Source organism: Panthera uncia (genome assembly GCF_023721935.1).
Source record: "Panthera uncia isolate 11264 chromosome B3 unlocalized genomic scaffold, Puncia_PCG_1.0 HiC_scaffold_1, whole genome shotgun sequence".
Classification (NCBI taxonomy): Eukaryota; Metazoa; Chordata; class Mammalia; order Carnivora; family Felidae; genus Panthera; species Panthera uncia.
The window spans coordinates 25451633-25466648 of NW_026057582.1; the positions used below are offsets into that span (position 1 = coordinate 25451633).

At 40.7% G+C, this 15016-nt stretch overlaps 1 protein-coding gene across 3 annotated transcripts in view; it reads right to left on the reverse strand.

Annotated features, from left to right (window-relative positions):
- Positions 1-1302: 1302 nt before the first annotated feature.
- The window catches only part of GPATCH2L (G-patch domain containing 2 like), a 56386-nt gene continuing 42672 nt past the window's right edge, over positions 1303-15016 (reverse strand). For all 3 annotated transcript variants that reach the window (XM_049611369.1, XM_049611371.1, XM_049611370.1), the window contains 2 exons: positions 12315-12409; positions 1303-6164 (listed from right to left, as the gene is read on the reverse strand). In XM_049611369.1, coding sequence (XP_049467326.1) covers positions 6004-6164; positions 12315-12409 — 256 coding nt within the window. In that variant the 3' untranslated portion in view covers positions 1303-6003. The remainder of the gene's footprint in view (positions 6165-12314; positions 12410-15016) is intronic.

Here is a 15016-nt window from a genome sequence, read left to right on the forward strand (position 1 = left end):
GATTTAAGTCAAAGCCACTGCAACCATCTGTAAGTTCTCTGATGTTTCCTCTTTCTCAATTAAAAACATGTGAATGAGGGATCTGCAAGGGTCAGAACTCACTTCCAGAGAAAGAAAACATTACTTCTCACAATTTACATCTTGAAAACCTTCTTTTTATATTCCCATACCTTGATACTATCTAGTAACACCAACATTTTTGGTCAGAGGTATTTTTAACTGGTTTTCAAGATCGAAGAGGAAAATCACATGGTGTTTTAAAAGACTGAAAAAATTAAAAGGAGAATTTAACAGCTTAAACATGTGTGCTAATCCTGTTTTTTTTTTTTTTTTTTTTTTTAATTTTCTGTATATTACAATGTTTTAACAGATTAAAAACCCTTTCTGGCTAGGGAAACACTGCCTCTCCCAGGGCTGGCTGATTCTCAGGAAGACAGCAAAGGAATCAGCCAGCAGCACGCTTTTGATGTGCAAACTAAGCAGGTACGATGGAGCCATACCCCCTCCATCTGGCCTGTTCCACTCCAGGAAGCAATCACCCCAGGGCCAGGTACCAGGCAACCAGAGTCTATACTATGGTCCAAAGGCCCCAGAATTATTCAAACTAGCCATTTCCAAACTGTTCCCCCTGCCCTGCCCCACCTTCATAGTGGAAACCCCAACAGAGGCTCTGGCCTAAACCTATTGCTTGCTCCTGTCTTCTGCCTCTTGACCAAACCCGGTTGTCTTCCTGTGGCCCTGCAGGGCAAGCCATGCCTTGTTTCTAGGGGAACTGTAACATTAAGCTTTTCTTTCGGTGACACAGGCCTGTCTGTGCCCTCACTTAATCACTTTTATAAAGTCACACCTGGGCACAAGACGACGTGAGTACCTGAGGACATGATACCAGAGAAGTCCTCGTTGGCCACACATATTCCCAGAAAAATCTTGGGCTCGCAGGCTTTAGTAATAAATTACAGTCTAGCCCTATTTGTGCAAATAAAACCCAAAGAAAGAAATGGTCGCAATTTCATTTCAAAGCTTTAGGACTCGAGTACCGTATTCGGAAATGCTGAATCCTTGAGTCAGACAACACAAAAATATACAACATTCTGTTGCTGCTGGTCACCAACCTCTACAGAATCACTGAAATGTAACACAAAGACAATAGGGTGTGATTAAGTTCTAGCAAAAGATCACCAATAGCTCAACAAGGATTTATTCCACAACACTATGTACTCAGGATGGTCTCTTCCGCCAATTATTTTCATTTTTGTGAGCCACACTCTAAAGACTTCGTCATTATTATGCCGGAAAAGACATAACACTTTCCCAGGAAATTAAGATGCAATGAACAAGTATCATGAAATCATAGGCGGCCGTACGTTACACAAATGTTTTGCTGTCTGTTGTGAAAAATGACTATCACGCACAGACTGAAAATTCACTGTTATATTTTAACCCACGTGAAAGGTTGTTTCCATCCATCTAAATATGGCCTTGATGACATTTTTCTCCCCATCATCCTTTCCCAATATTTCCAGGAGATCTTTTAGGAGCTTCAGGGAAAAAGTATGGGAAATAAAGACATTAACAATTTCTGCAAAGAATCCTATACAAAACACGTCTATACTTGTGGAGAGAAATGTAAGTGCACCTTACAGCTTAGGGGGACACCAACATCTTAAAACCTTTAACTATGCAAAGCCTGTGGTTCACAAATGTCAGCGTGCACCAGAGTCCCCCGGAGGGCTTGTAAGACTGCCCAACCCACCCTCCGTTTCTGGTCCAGTATGTGTGGTTGGGGCAAGGACGTGCTGCTGCTGTCCGTCTACAGGCCCAGCACCTCTGCTCTAAGCATGTCTCCTTCTCTTCGTCATGCCTTCTTACTTCTGAACCTTGCCAAGATTGTTTTTCCCGGTGAACATCTTCAGGATCTGCCTCATTCTTCAATACTGTGCTTGAAAAGTTTACGTTCCGAAAACTTGGCAATTTCCCCAAGTGCTTAACACGCCTATGTGCAGTGGCGGGAAAATTTCTTTTGGCCAGAAGTTTGTTTTGCTGGGCTTGCTAAAAACCTTACAAATCCACACGCTTCAGCAGCATCATTCATTTTCCTTGTGTCTATTCCACATTGCTGTTTTCGGGCATTTGACATTCATCTCTTTTGGGATCTTAATGTAGGTGAAAGCCTCTCCGGGCCACCTTGCGTTTAGTGCTTTGGCAAAACCCAACAACTCCCTCAGTACCGTTGCTTGATGGGGTAAGAGCCCATCCTGACTGCCGCCACCATCAGTAACTCCACCAGCTGGCGTGGCCGGCGCGGGAGATAAGCAAATACCAACAAGTGAGACAGCTCAAGTATTAACAAAGGTAACAGCTGACACCAGGGGCAAACTGCTTTTACTATCCCTCCAGCCACCACAGGAATCATGACACACCCTGTAAACTCTACCCCCAGCTAGACTGTATCCACAGCTGCTGGAGTAGGCCAGTCTGTTCTCACCAGACTCAGGGAACACTGAATGCGGCTCGTAATGCTGAGATTTTTACATAGTCTTCGCCTCAGGAAACAAAAAGCATGTGGCTCTGACCAGAGGAATGAAGTCAACATAGAGAGAAGACCAGGAATGAAATCAAACATCACCAGGAGCCTTAGAGCCAAAGTGGAGTAGCCGTCACACCAGCAAGGACACTGCCAGCCTAGCTCCTTCCTCCTGACACCGTAACCTGTTCCACTTTAAGTGACCTCTGTGGTGACTCTGCTCCTCTGCAGCTCGACAACCTCCAGTGCTGTGGGTCTAGACCATGTCTCTGATTCCAAAATATAGGGACAGATCAGAGCCATCTATGTGGGATTCCTAAGTAGTTTAATTACCTGTCCTCGGTGTGGAGCTTGACTTAGCAAAGGATGCCACAAGCATCACAGATTAAGAAGTTTTATTTCAGCTTTTGGTCACTTTACTGCCAAAATGGCCTTGTTCGCAGCCTATTTCACAGCCCAGCAAAACAATGTCGTCTGATATTTTGAACTGCATTTGATTTCAAAAGAATTCAAGGTTAAATGTGCCCTATTTATTAAGCATACACCACTCAATAGAGACCACACCCTGCCCCTCCCAAATTTGGCACCACGGAAACAGCTAATTCCCTATTCTGCACAGTTCTTACCAAAAAGTAACACAAGAGTTGATGCAAATGAACCTGTTCCCTTAAAATGAAAAATAATCTCCAATTCCCTTAAATTCATAAGAAAACTAATTTTTATGAATGATGCTCATGCAAGTAGATAATGTCTTGACTTGTGCCCACCGTGGAAAATACAGGTTAGGATTCAGACAGGCAGGCTGTATAGCCGGCTAGGATAAATCAGAACCCTGAAATAAGCAAGAACTATGCAACTCAGCTTCAGTTACTAGTTTTGAGTAGATCAAATGCATGTGAGCTCAATGATTATCCCCAAAGGAAGTCATGCTATGAGAGTTTTTTCAACAGACTACAAAGCCTGATCTTGAAATTACATCTTTTGTTGAAAGGTAACAGACTTTTCTCGGTGTATGACATCATACACTTGGCCATATAAAAAAGAAATTTAAAATTTAAGATTCAAAAAACACCCCATTCTAAGGTTACTCCTCTGGAATTGACTCATACAGAAAAGAAGCAAAGTAAGTTGGTTAATAATTTTGTATGCATGCTCATGCAGCAGCCTAAAATGAGGAGCACAGCTGACAACCCTGTGTTGCAAAGTATTCATGGCTCTTTTTTAGGCAACTAATTTTCTTCCCCACTTATAGGTAGATATGGCATTTGGGGGTAATCCCTGTTGAATGTACTCAAAATATGTAGAAAAGCATGCCCAAGAAAGATGATGAACGTTCATGACACACTGTGTCAAAATTATGGGTCTCCGAGTCACTCAGGTCTATCAATGAAAAACAAAAGATTATAACCCAGGGCAGAGGAAGTCCAAAAATCTGGGATTTCAGTTTTGGCTTGATTATGTGATTTCTGGGCAAGGTGCTAAACTTTATTTCTGGTCTCTGAAAAATGGCAGCAGTCACCTGCCCTTACATCACACAGATGTTTAAAATGTAAATAAAGTTGTCTATGTAAATTATTTGTAATCACAGGTAGAAAGGAGAACTGCTAGGCCATAAGACTCGCCCTGAACTGTGGGAGTCTGAACAGGCTATGATGACAGGACCCATCTCTACAACAGCCAGAGCTTAGTGCCAAGAAAGTAAAATTACGTCCATGGATTTCTCCCTTAAAACCAACTAATTACATTAGAGATTTGTCTCAGGACACGACAGGGACTAGGTTTGAATGCACACAGGACAATCAAGCCTACCTTCGTCACTAAAACAACTTGGTAGTGCCATTTCATATTCAACAGGCACTTTATCTCTTATACTGCCACGGCTACAGGCCCCAGGGAAGGGAAGTACACTCACTACTGCATGAGAACCAGGGGTGGCTCCCAGAGATGCTGGGTTGGCATTCACGCCACTCCCTCACCTCACAATCTCCGCCTGCCCCTCCCTCCACCATACCCCTTGTTACAGCTGACATGTTCTCCGTTCTCCGTTACAGAGAAGTGCTACGTAAATTACCTTCAAGTCCCCCTTTCCAACTAGACTCACACCCACCCATCAACAAGGAAACCCTGGACTTGGCACTGGAGAGGACTACCATTTTTAAAGGGAACGTGATAGAGCAGCCCACCCTCACATTCTGTGTGAGGAGAAGGGACAACTGCGTTTCGCGAAAAGGAGGCTCTGTCCTGACACTCAGCACCTATTCAAGCACAGAAAATATCCAGGTGCGGGGCTGGGAGTTCCTCTGGAATGTTCCAGAGCAGTGGGCACTTTGAAAACAGTTTCTGTACAGAGTAAATGTACTCAACTCGTACAAAAAAGAACGCTCTGTCAACCAGTCCTCCGAATGACAGACACTCTTGATAATACTTTTTTAGAAAGGGTGGCTTTTCCCCAGTGGTTCCAGGCAGTCACTTATTCCTCATTCTGACAAAGCGGCATCCAACTCCAGGCATGGCTGTATACATAACTCCACACGCAGCTGAGCCGTCATAAACACGCCAAGTATAAAGGTGTGTCAAAAAGACATTTTTCTCCCCAAAGTACGGCCCCAAGAAGCCATTATTATAACAGAGTATGAATTTCTGCTGCAGGTTACTGACCTATAAACTAACAATAAAATTCCCAGTTAGTACATAAAGGCTTACACTGTGACATGAAGTATTAAGACACAATCCACTGACTATTTGAAGTTTGTTGAACAACTAAACCATTTTCTTCATTACATCATGAATACAGACATCCTCTCGCAGGAGAACACCAACTTCGGAGACGAGGCCAAGTACAAATGCATCTGCTGGAGATCCCATTAGGCCATTTAGAAAACTGGAAGAAGTTCCCGCTGTCCAGGCCGCTGGGGTCTCCTCTGAGGCTCCAAAATGAGAACTTGATGGATTTAGCTTATTGGCACGATCAGTGAATCAAGACCAGGCTCAAAGGCAAACCTTGTCTCTGCAAACGCAATTCCACACACCGGTCTTAACTCAGTGTTTAAATCTGTCTAGAACTGGCTACCAATTTGGGACTTCCTCAAATGATATTAAAAGCTCTACACAAAAAGTATGCAAAAGCAGTTACTCGTTTTTCAAGGAAAGAGACATACCTGCAAAAAGCAACAGCTCTGTAAACGGGGCTGCAGGTTAACTGTTGGGACAACGACAGCAATGTAACAAATAGCAGAGGATGACTTTTTTTTTTCTGTTTTAAACTGCTGCTGCAATACTTTACTAATTTTTTTTTTTTTAAACCAGATTTGCACAACATGATTTTCTAAGAGAAAGAGTCCACTGCTTTGTCTGAAGAGGGGTCATCCTGGCGGTAAAAGGACTGGGAACGTCAACTGCGATATGCAAGGCTCTGCGACACCACGTCTAGGATGCGTTGCATGACACCCAGCGGCTCCCGGTGGGTGGGCTCCTGCCCTCTAGCTGTATCCAGGGCTCTTTTCTGGTGGCATTTTAAAAAACGTAGCTGCAGCGGAGTCAGTAGCTTTCTCTGCGGCAGAGGTCCTGACCAACCACTCAGGGTTTGGAGATTTCTGGACCTGTGATGCTGGTGTGGTTGGCTCCACTACATCCACGTGAACTGGGAAGGTGGTTACAATAAAAATAAGGAAGAAAAGATCAAGGGGAGACAAATTAGAATAAGAGACACTTCAAGGCAAATTTCTCTGAATCCTTTTATTTTATACTCTATTAACCCAAGTGGCCACATAAGGTTTCTCTTTTTCCTTTCCAAAAAAAAATAATGATAATAATAAAGGCAAGATTTAAGTAAGGTAAGTAGGTCTCTACCTGAGAAAACGGGTTTAACTGAACAAATAAATACAGCAGTACAAATTCATAATGTAGTAATTATCATTTATTGAGCACTTATGAGCTTGTAAATACTCTACAACCATAATCTTATTTCCTAAGGCAAACCCTTGTAAGTAGGTATGGTCATCTCCATTTTCTGGATCAAAAAACTGAGGCAGAGAGACAAGCAGATACATTGTTCAGGGACACAACAGAGCTGGTTAAGTAGCAAGATTCAAACTCTGATTCCGGACTTCAAGCCCTAGGCTTGTTACAGCCCACGCCTCCAATAACACAGTGTTACCAATAAATAGCACACAAAAAGAAAAATGGTAGAAAAACTACACAGTCAGGCCCAGTGTTTTTCGACAAGGACACTGAAGATATTCTGGACACGACAATCGTTGCTTGTGCAGGGCTGCCCTGTATACTTTAGGGCACTTCCACTCTGGACCTCATCCACTGAATGCCAAAAGCACTCCTCAGTCACTGTGATGACCAAACAGTGTCCTCACATTTCCAAATGCCCGAGCAGAGGGGTACAAACCACCATCACACCCACTCTGTTCAGAGGGAACGGATATACACTAAAATACAGCCAAATCTAGAAAATGTTTGTTTTTACCTTGTCACTCAATAATTCATCGCCTAGGCATGTAACCAGAACAGTAATTTTCAAATTGTGGGTCACCAAATCAATTTAGTAGGCCAAGACCGGTATTTTTTTTCTAACGAAAAGGAGTAACATTTATCAGAGTGAACCCAAGAATTTATTTTAGCTTTACATGCACACCCACATACATATTCAAACATGAATTTCTCACGGCAGGCTATTATTCTATGACACAGATTTCAAACATTTTGGAACCTCACCCATAGCAGTAAGAAATACGTCTGACACCACAACCCCAATCTGTCTCTCTTACACACACATGCACACGCACACGCACACACAAAACACGCCCACTCACTCATATTTAGCTGAAAATAAATTTCACGAAACTTAATCTAATGTTACTATATGGTATTCAGCCGCAGTGGGAAAACACCTCTCATCCTAGGAAAACTGGTTTTTTGCTCCGTATTTTTTATTACGGTAAAATACACGTAACATAAAATTTCCCACATTAACAAATTTCAAGTGTACAGTTCAGCGGCATCAGGTACGTTCACGATGCTGCACAACCATCACCACCATCCCACTCCTGAGCTTCTTCACTATCCCAAATGGAAACGCTATCCTATTACATAGTAACTCCTATTCTCCTCTTTCCCCAGTCCTTGGCAACCATGATTCTACTTTGTTTCTACATACTCGACCATGCTAGGTACCTCATATAACTGAAATCATATAGTATTTATCTTTTTATGTCTGGCTGATTTCACTTAGCATTAGGTCTTTTTGTTTTTAATGTTCATTCTCGAGAGAGCGAGCAAGCGAGTGGGGGAGGGGCAGAGAGAGAGAGGGAGACACAGAATCCGAAGCAGGCTCCAGGCTCCGAGCTCTCAGCACAGAGCTCGGTGCGGGGCTCGAACTCACAGACCGTGAAGTTATGACCTGAGCCAAAGTCGGATGCTTAACAGACTGAGCCGCCCAGGCGCTCCTAGCGTTATGTCTTCATTCATGCGGTAGCATGTCAGAATTTCCTTCCTTGTCAAGGCCAAATAATATTCCACTGTCTGTATATACCACATGTTGTTTATCGATTTATACATTTATCGATTTGGGTTGTTTCCACTTTTTGACTACTGTGCATAATGTTGCTATGAACATGGGTGTCCAATTATCTGTTTGAACCCATGCATTCAATTCCTTTGAGTATACACTTAGAAGCAGAATTGCTGGATCACATGGCAGTTTTACGTTTACAATTTTGAGGAACCACCACAGGGCTCCACAGTGGCTACACTATTTTACATACCCTCCGTTAATGCACAAGATTCCAATTTCTTTACGTCTTTCCCAACATTTGTCGTTCCCTGTTCCCTGACACAGCCATCCTAAGGAGTGTGAAGTGGCCCGGGAACACTTTGGCACATGTTCTCCCAGAGAACAATGCAATATTTTTCACAATAGCATAAAATGGGATATAATCTAAATGTCCATTAGGAATGTTTAATTGTAGTATACTCACCATATTCATACAACGGAATACCATACATACGGCAGAAAAATAAAAGGATTTTGGCAGCACAAAACGTGAGCGAATCTCAAATACAACTGGGTGAAACTTGTAACGTATAAAATAGGACATTCCATTAACACAAGCTTCTAAAACATGCTAACTAGACAATATATTGCTTAGAGAGCATATGTCTGTCAAAGCAATTTGAAAACAAACCCCAAAGAATGGCAAATGATTTTAAAAAAACACTTATTAATATAACAAAAAACCACAACAGGACAATGGTGACCTCCAAGGACAGTGAGAAGAAGACTTTAAAGGTGGTGGTCTTTTTCTTAAAGTGGATGGTAGGTACATGGATATTTGCTATATTGTTTTCCTTCACACCTTACAGATCTACAAATCTTCTTTCATAGCCATTCAATATTTACTAAAAAACATTTATAACTTTAAAAACCATTTAAACTTTAAAAAGGGGCAGTAAGAAAAAAAACAGAAACAAAAAGGGGCGATAAGAATCTGCCCTATGACTCCTGGGACAAGGCCAACTTACAGTGGAACTACTGAATCCAGTCACAGGGTCAGAGTAATTTTCAGAATAACTCTGTTTCAACTTTAAGACTGTACTCACTTATTCACATGAAAACTATCTAGTGAGATCATTCTCCGGGCAGAGTATTATTTTAGACGCCAGGAGTACAGAAGTGAGCAAACCAGACAGAAACTCCTGCCCTTGCAAATGTGTCTCTAGCATCAATGGCCTGGTATTTGGAACTGCTGAGTACCCTTCCAACTGATGCTCTAAGGACACATATCTCGTCCCAGAGACAGGAAGGTCAGAAGAGGCTTTGGGGACGGCCAAAACAGTCAGGGCTCTGAATACAGCATCATACCACCCCCCAACTCTCCTTTACCCGAAGCCAGGTGTTTAATTTTTGAAGGAATAGGATTTGTACACCAAAGCCTCCATTCTATCATTCTAATGAAGAAAATCATCTCATAGAAATGAAACCTGGTTTTCAGCTGTGTTCCTTACGTTTTCTTATAACTACTTATGATCTTGAACCTCAGAGAAAATAACCCATTTTTTCTTTTCCAGTTACATTCTTTAAGAGCATATCCAGCAAATTCACTTGAGCATGAGGTACAGACTTACTGGGTCTTCCCTGTTCTGGTGCTATCGAAACAGAAGCCAGTTTACACAGTTTCTCACTAAACTCCAAAGGTGGCTCTGTGTGCCAGACACCTGTGTACGTTATAAAGTCATAAAGAGAAGGGAAGTGGAGATAAAAAGAAGAAAATAAAGGTGCTACACTTTCAAGATCTATTTAACGACCTAATGAAAAGGCCTTTTCCCCTGGCTTTTCTTAGTATTAATATAAAAAGACAAGACAAGCTACTCCCTTCCTCTCTTCACCTCTCTAGCCTTATTAATACCTTTAAATTCAGTCAATCTCAACTCAAAACTTTCTACCAGTGGGGGAGGGGAAAAGGAAAAAGATTTGTGGCTGCATGTTTAAGAAAGAAGCTGAATTCATCACAGTGACAGGGGAGAGTGTTGGCAGAGATCTGAGCTATTTATTCTTTTAGGAAAATCCTATAAAGAATGACACAAGGAAGCCTCTATCTGCAGTCTTGTTCATCACACTGGTGAAGAGTCCGATAACAGATGTATGCAGTAGCGTGATTTAGTGCCAGGAGCTGGCCCCTGATGTGTATTAATACAGCGGCAAAGCGGAACGCACCTCTCTTCATCACTCATTTCTATAAAAGAGGTGGAATCCGAGATGGCCCGATGTTAGGCAGAGCAAGCCCATTTGTTCTACTGACTGATGGTGCGGGCTCGGGCTATGTCCTTCACCTCCATGGGGCACTCGGGTTGTGGATAGAAAAAAAAAAAAAAATGTTCAGTGAAGCAGACCTTAGTCAACAAGTGAGAGGACGGGTTGAGCTCAGTAGGAGAAATGTTTAATGCCCCAAGTCTTATTTAATACCTCCCAGTACCTTTCCTGATTTGAGTATGGAACAAGGATTTTAAACTCTTCTCAACAGTTCTTGTCTTATGAACAATTAAAACCCTAAAAATAGAAGCTAGATATTAAGGAGGGAAAAAAAGATAAAAAGGGGAGATTGTGTTTTAATGTTTTCAATACCACAGAGTGAATGAGGATCTGGGTGGGTTTTGATACAGTCACTGTTTGGAACCAATTCTATCTTATATAACACAGAACACCTGAAGTGTGTAAGAAGGCAGCTCGTGAGTCCTAGGGAAACCGGTTTGACCTTGGCACTGCAATTTATCACTCATGTGACCTCGGGGAAGTGATTTAACTTCTGTAAGCCTCAATTTGCTCGTGTGTAAATTGGGAATACAAACACATCTACCTTATAAGTTGTTGCAAAGATTAAGTGAAATAATGCATGGAAAGTAATCAGCTCAGGGCATGGCCATGTAGAAATCACTGGAAAAAATTATTATAATTACCAGATCTGTGATAAGATTGTCCAGTAGCCACCCCAAACAGAAGCTGAAAGTCAATTTCAATGTGTACTGAAACTTTCCAAAGTGGGTGGGGGACAGAGTTCCCCATCTTTCTGAGGCTTACTCTTTACTCAGCTATCAACTGCTCTGATCTAATATAATATATAGTATTTTCTGAAGAAAATAAAACAATCTATGATATACTCAATTCCCTCAGGGTGAATTCACCATCATCAAGAAAATAACTGCAGGTATTTCTGACAGATCCTACAAATAGATATGACCTTTTTACCCAGAGCAATTCATCCTAAACTGTACTGAAATAACACAAAAATTTCCTGATTACCAACTGTGTTTAACTACTTTCTCTTAACTCCAAAGAAAAATACCTACAAACATCCGATATTCTCTCTGATATAAATAATAATCATCCCCCCTTTTTTAAGAACAACATACGTAAAGTACATAAATCATTAATGTACAGCTCAATGAAGTTTTACATATGTATAGATTCATGTAACCCTACCTAGCTGATGACATACAGCCTTTCCTAGAAGACTTCCTCATGTCCTCTCCTGGTCACTACTGCTCACCAAAGAGAACCAGTATTTCAGTTTCTAATCAACTGGTTTTGCCCCGAAAATGAACAGGTTTTAACTTGAAAGCTGTTTTTTTAGAGCGGGAGAGAGCATGCGAGTGGGGGAGAGAGGTAGGAGACAGAGAATCCCAGCAGGCTCTGCACCGGACACGGAGCTCAATTCCACAACGGTGAGATCATGACCTGAGCTGAAATCAAGAGCCGGACGCTCAACCAACTTGACCTACCCAGGTGCCCCTAAAAATAGTTTTTAAATAGAAATTCCACGGATAGTAAAGTATTAGCACTCTACTACAAATAAGAACAGTGAGAATGCACTGTACTGTGAACCAAATAAGAAAGTAAATAAATCCATGTGGCTCCCTGACTACTGACTAAACCACCATCCTATCTGGATTTTCATTACCACAGACCTAACTTCCTTGTCTGTGTTAGAACAAAAGCACAGATGACTAAAGATTGCTGATCCAGTGGAATACTGGGATTCAAACTCAAGAAAGCCACAGGACACAGCGAAAAAGCACAGACTTCTAGGTTAGAGAGAGCTGGGTTTGAATTCTTACCATGTACATGACCTTGGGGAAATTACTTTCTCACGTTCTCATTTTCCCATACAAAATGGGAATAAAAGGACCTACCTTATTATAAAGGTTAGATGAAAAGGTATATAAAACATAATTTAGTGCCTGACACACAACCGGTGCTCAAGAAATGATAACTACATACAGTTACCTGCATTTGGGCTAGACAGAGATGCTGTGGCCACAGGTTTCCGTTTCCTCTTGATGTCACGTGAACACGGCGGTCCCAAGTGTATGTTTGCCTGTCTGCAGATGTGAGAAAGAAAAAACAGTGTTTTCACTTTGTTATTCTTATTGTAAGACATTATGTTCGGCCCAGATAAAATCCCTGACCCATTACAGACATACACTAACAAGACAGGTACCATCCTGTGTCATCAACTGTCAAGTACAAGATTATTCAGGATTAACCATAACTCACTTTTTATGCACAATCTATACCCATTCTAAACTTTTTACCTAATTTCAGAATAGCAGACACTCAAGATTAATTTCAATAAATGTGTTTCATTGCATGCTGATTTTTGTACAATTATTTTTCATAAAAACTATAACTGCAATTGTTCTAAACTCACTAATGAAATACCTACTCCCAAGTGGTAATATACTGAAAAGTTTAACGCTGCATGAACACAGATATTTGCACAGAATTTTAATAGGGATTTTAACCCTTCTATCACTATAATTCTGGATTTTAAGTGTCTGTATCACAAGTTAGGTAAGTTTGATTTCTGTGGTTTTTTTAAATATTAATTTCTTGCTAATAATATATTCCCTCATCAGAATAGTCAGCTTAACTTAAAAACAAGACAGTGAGTGCTTCACGGCTGGAAAAAAGCAAAAGATTGTATGAAAGACAATGGATTGAACGCTGAAACAGCTGGCCTGAGATTTTAGTTGCCCACTTCCTCCTTCCTCTCAAACTAGACAGACCCTACCCGATGAAGGACCAAGTTGATTCTCACCTTTACACAAAGCTTTCCTTGAACATTCGAGGCCTTATTGACCATGAATCACTATTTAACTGGTATACATATATCTTGTTTCACTAATGAGGCTTAATCTCCTTGAGAACAGGGACCATATTTATACTCCTTTCATAATTTTCCACTGATCTACTAACCTCAGCACAAGGCACTTAGCTGATGGCCATTAAATATCTGTTGACTAGAACTGATACTAATGAAGAAAAGTTCTAGAAACCAGTCAATTGTACACTTAAAAGTGGTTCAAACTGCAAATTCTGTTATGTATGTTTTACCATAATTTTTAAAAAATAGCCAGAGTATATAACATATAAAAAGGAATCTAGTAAAATTATACCAGATGAACTCTTAATTTGTAAGAGTCCCAGCTGGGGATCAAGTATCATGGCTTAATAGTCTTTTTTTTTTTTTTTAATGTTTATTTATTTATTTTGAGTGTGTGTGCACATGTGCTGGGGAAGGGCAGAGACAGAGAGACAGAGACAGAGAGAGAGAGAGAGAGAGAGAGAGAGAGAGAGAGAGAGAGAATATCCCAAGCAAGCCCCATGCTGTCAGTGCAGAGACTGATGTAGGGCTTGATCCCACGAACCAGGAGATCATGATCTGAGCAGAAATCAAGAGTCAGACGCTAAACTGACTGAGCCACCCAGGCATCCTTCATGGCTTTATCAGTCTTTTCTTTTTTAATGAATATAATTTATTGTCAAATTGGCTTATATACTTTATCAGTCTTAAGACTAGAACCTCCGTCAAATCTAAGAGCACCTAGTTAACAAAGTACCAAGACAACTGTTGGAATGGACAAATTTTCCTATTCAGAGGGCCCCTAATCTGGCAACTTCCACAGTTTAAAAAGCATGCAAGTATATACGTTCTTTTCTCTAAATGCAAAAGCTTAAGAATCAATTCAATTTATAAACAAAAAAAGATAAGACTTTAACTGAAATCATAAGATTTTCAGAATGCAAAGAACATTACAACAGGCAGAGATTTATAGTATAAAGCCCGTATTTTGGAATATTCCATCTAAGTCACCTTTCATCGATCACTCTCTTCTAAATGGAAAAAGAGCTAACTTTTAAGTATCCCATGAAGAGTTAAAGAGCCCCCAAAGTGAAATGTGAATACAAATGTGTAAAGCAGAGAGAACAATTCATTTTCCATACCTTACCAAAGTCCTGGGAATAAATCAGCATGTTGATTAATAATAAGAAACATAGATGGCAGAATACCAAAGGTAGACTGGCCTTCCATTTACAGAGAAAGGTGGGAATTCCCTTTGAAGTCAAAGCCACAGGCAGAAAAGAGAGTGAGCCGACAAAGTTTTGTCTTTTATCAAAATACAGGAATGTACAGAATATGGCTTCCATCTTTTCCACAGATGAGGTACTTGAGTACATGCATATCCAGACTCAAATTTTCCACTTTGCTCTAATCTAAGCATGCTTCTCCTGAAGTACTTCAGACAGACAAGTCACATAAAGAAAGAGTAACAGTATATATTCATGTTTTCTTCTTTACCTTAACCTCATTAAAGACTCTCCAAAACTTTTTAGATTAGATGTTAACATCCCTTCTTCAAACTAAGCTATGTTGTTAGATGTCAGGACAGTGGTCACCCTTGAGCTATGGAGTGGAGGGGAGGAGGGATAGTGACTAGACAAAGCACCAGGAGTTTCTGGGGTTCTTTTTGGTAATGTTCCGTGTCTGGATCCGGATACAGGTTATTTCAATGTGACTTCATTATCCTTCATTAAAAAGCTTAGTTTAAAAACCTTTGCAAACAAAATAAAACAAAACCCACAAAACATTATTTCTTTAAGGTCAGTGTTTACAAAGTGCCGAATTTTATGAGACAGATGCAAAA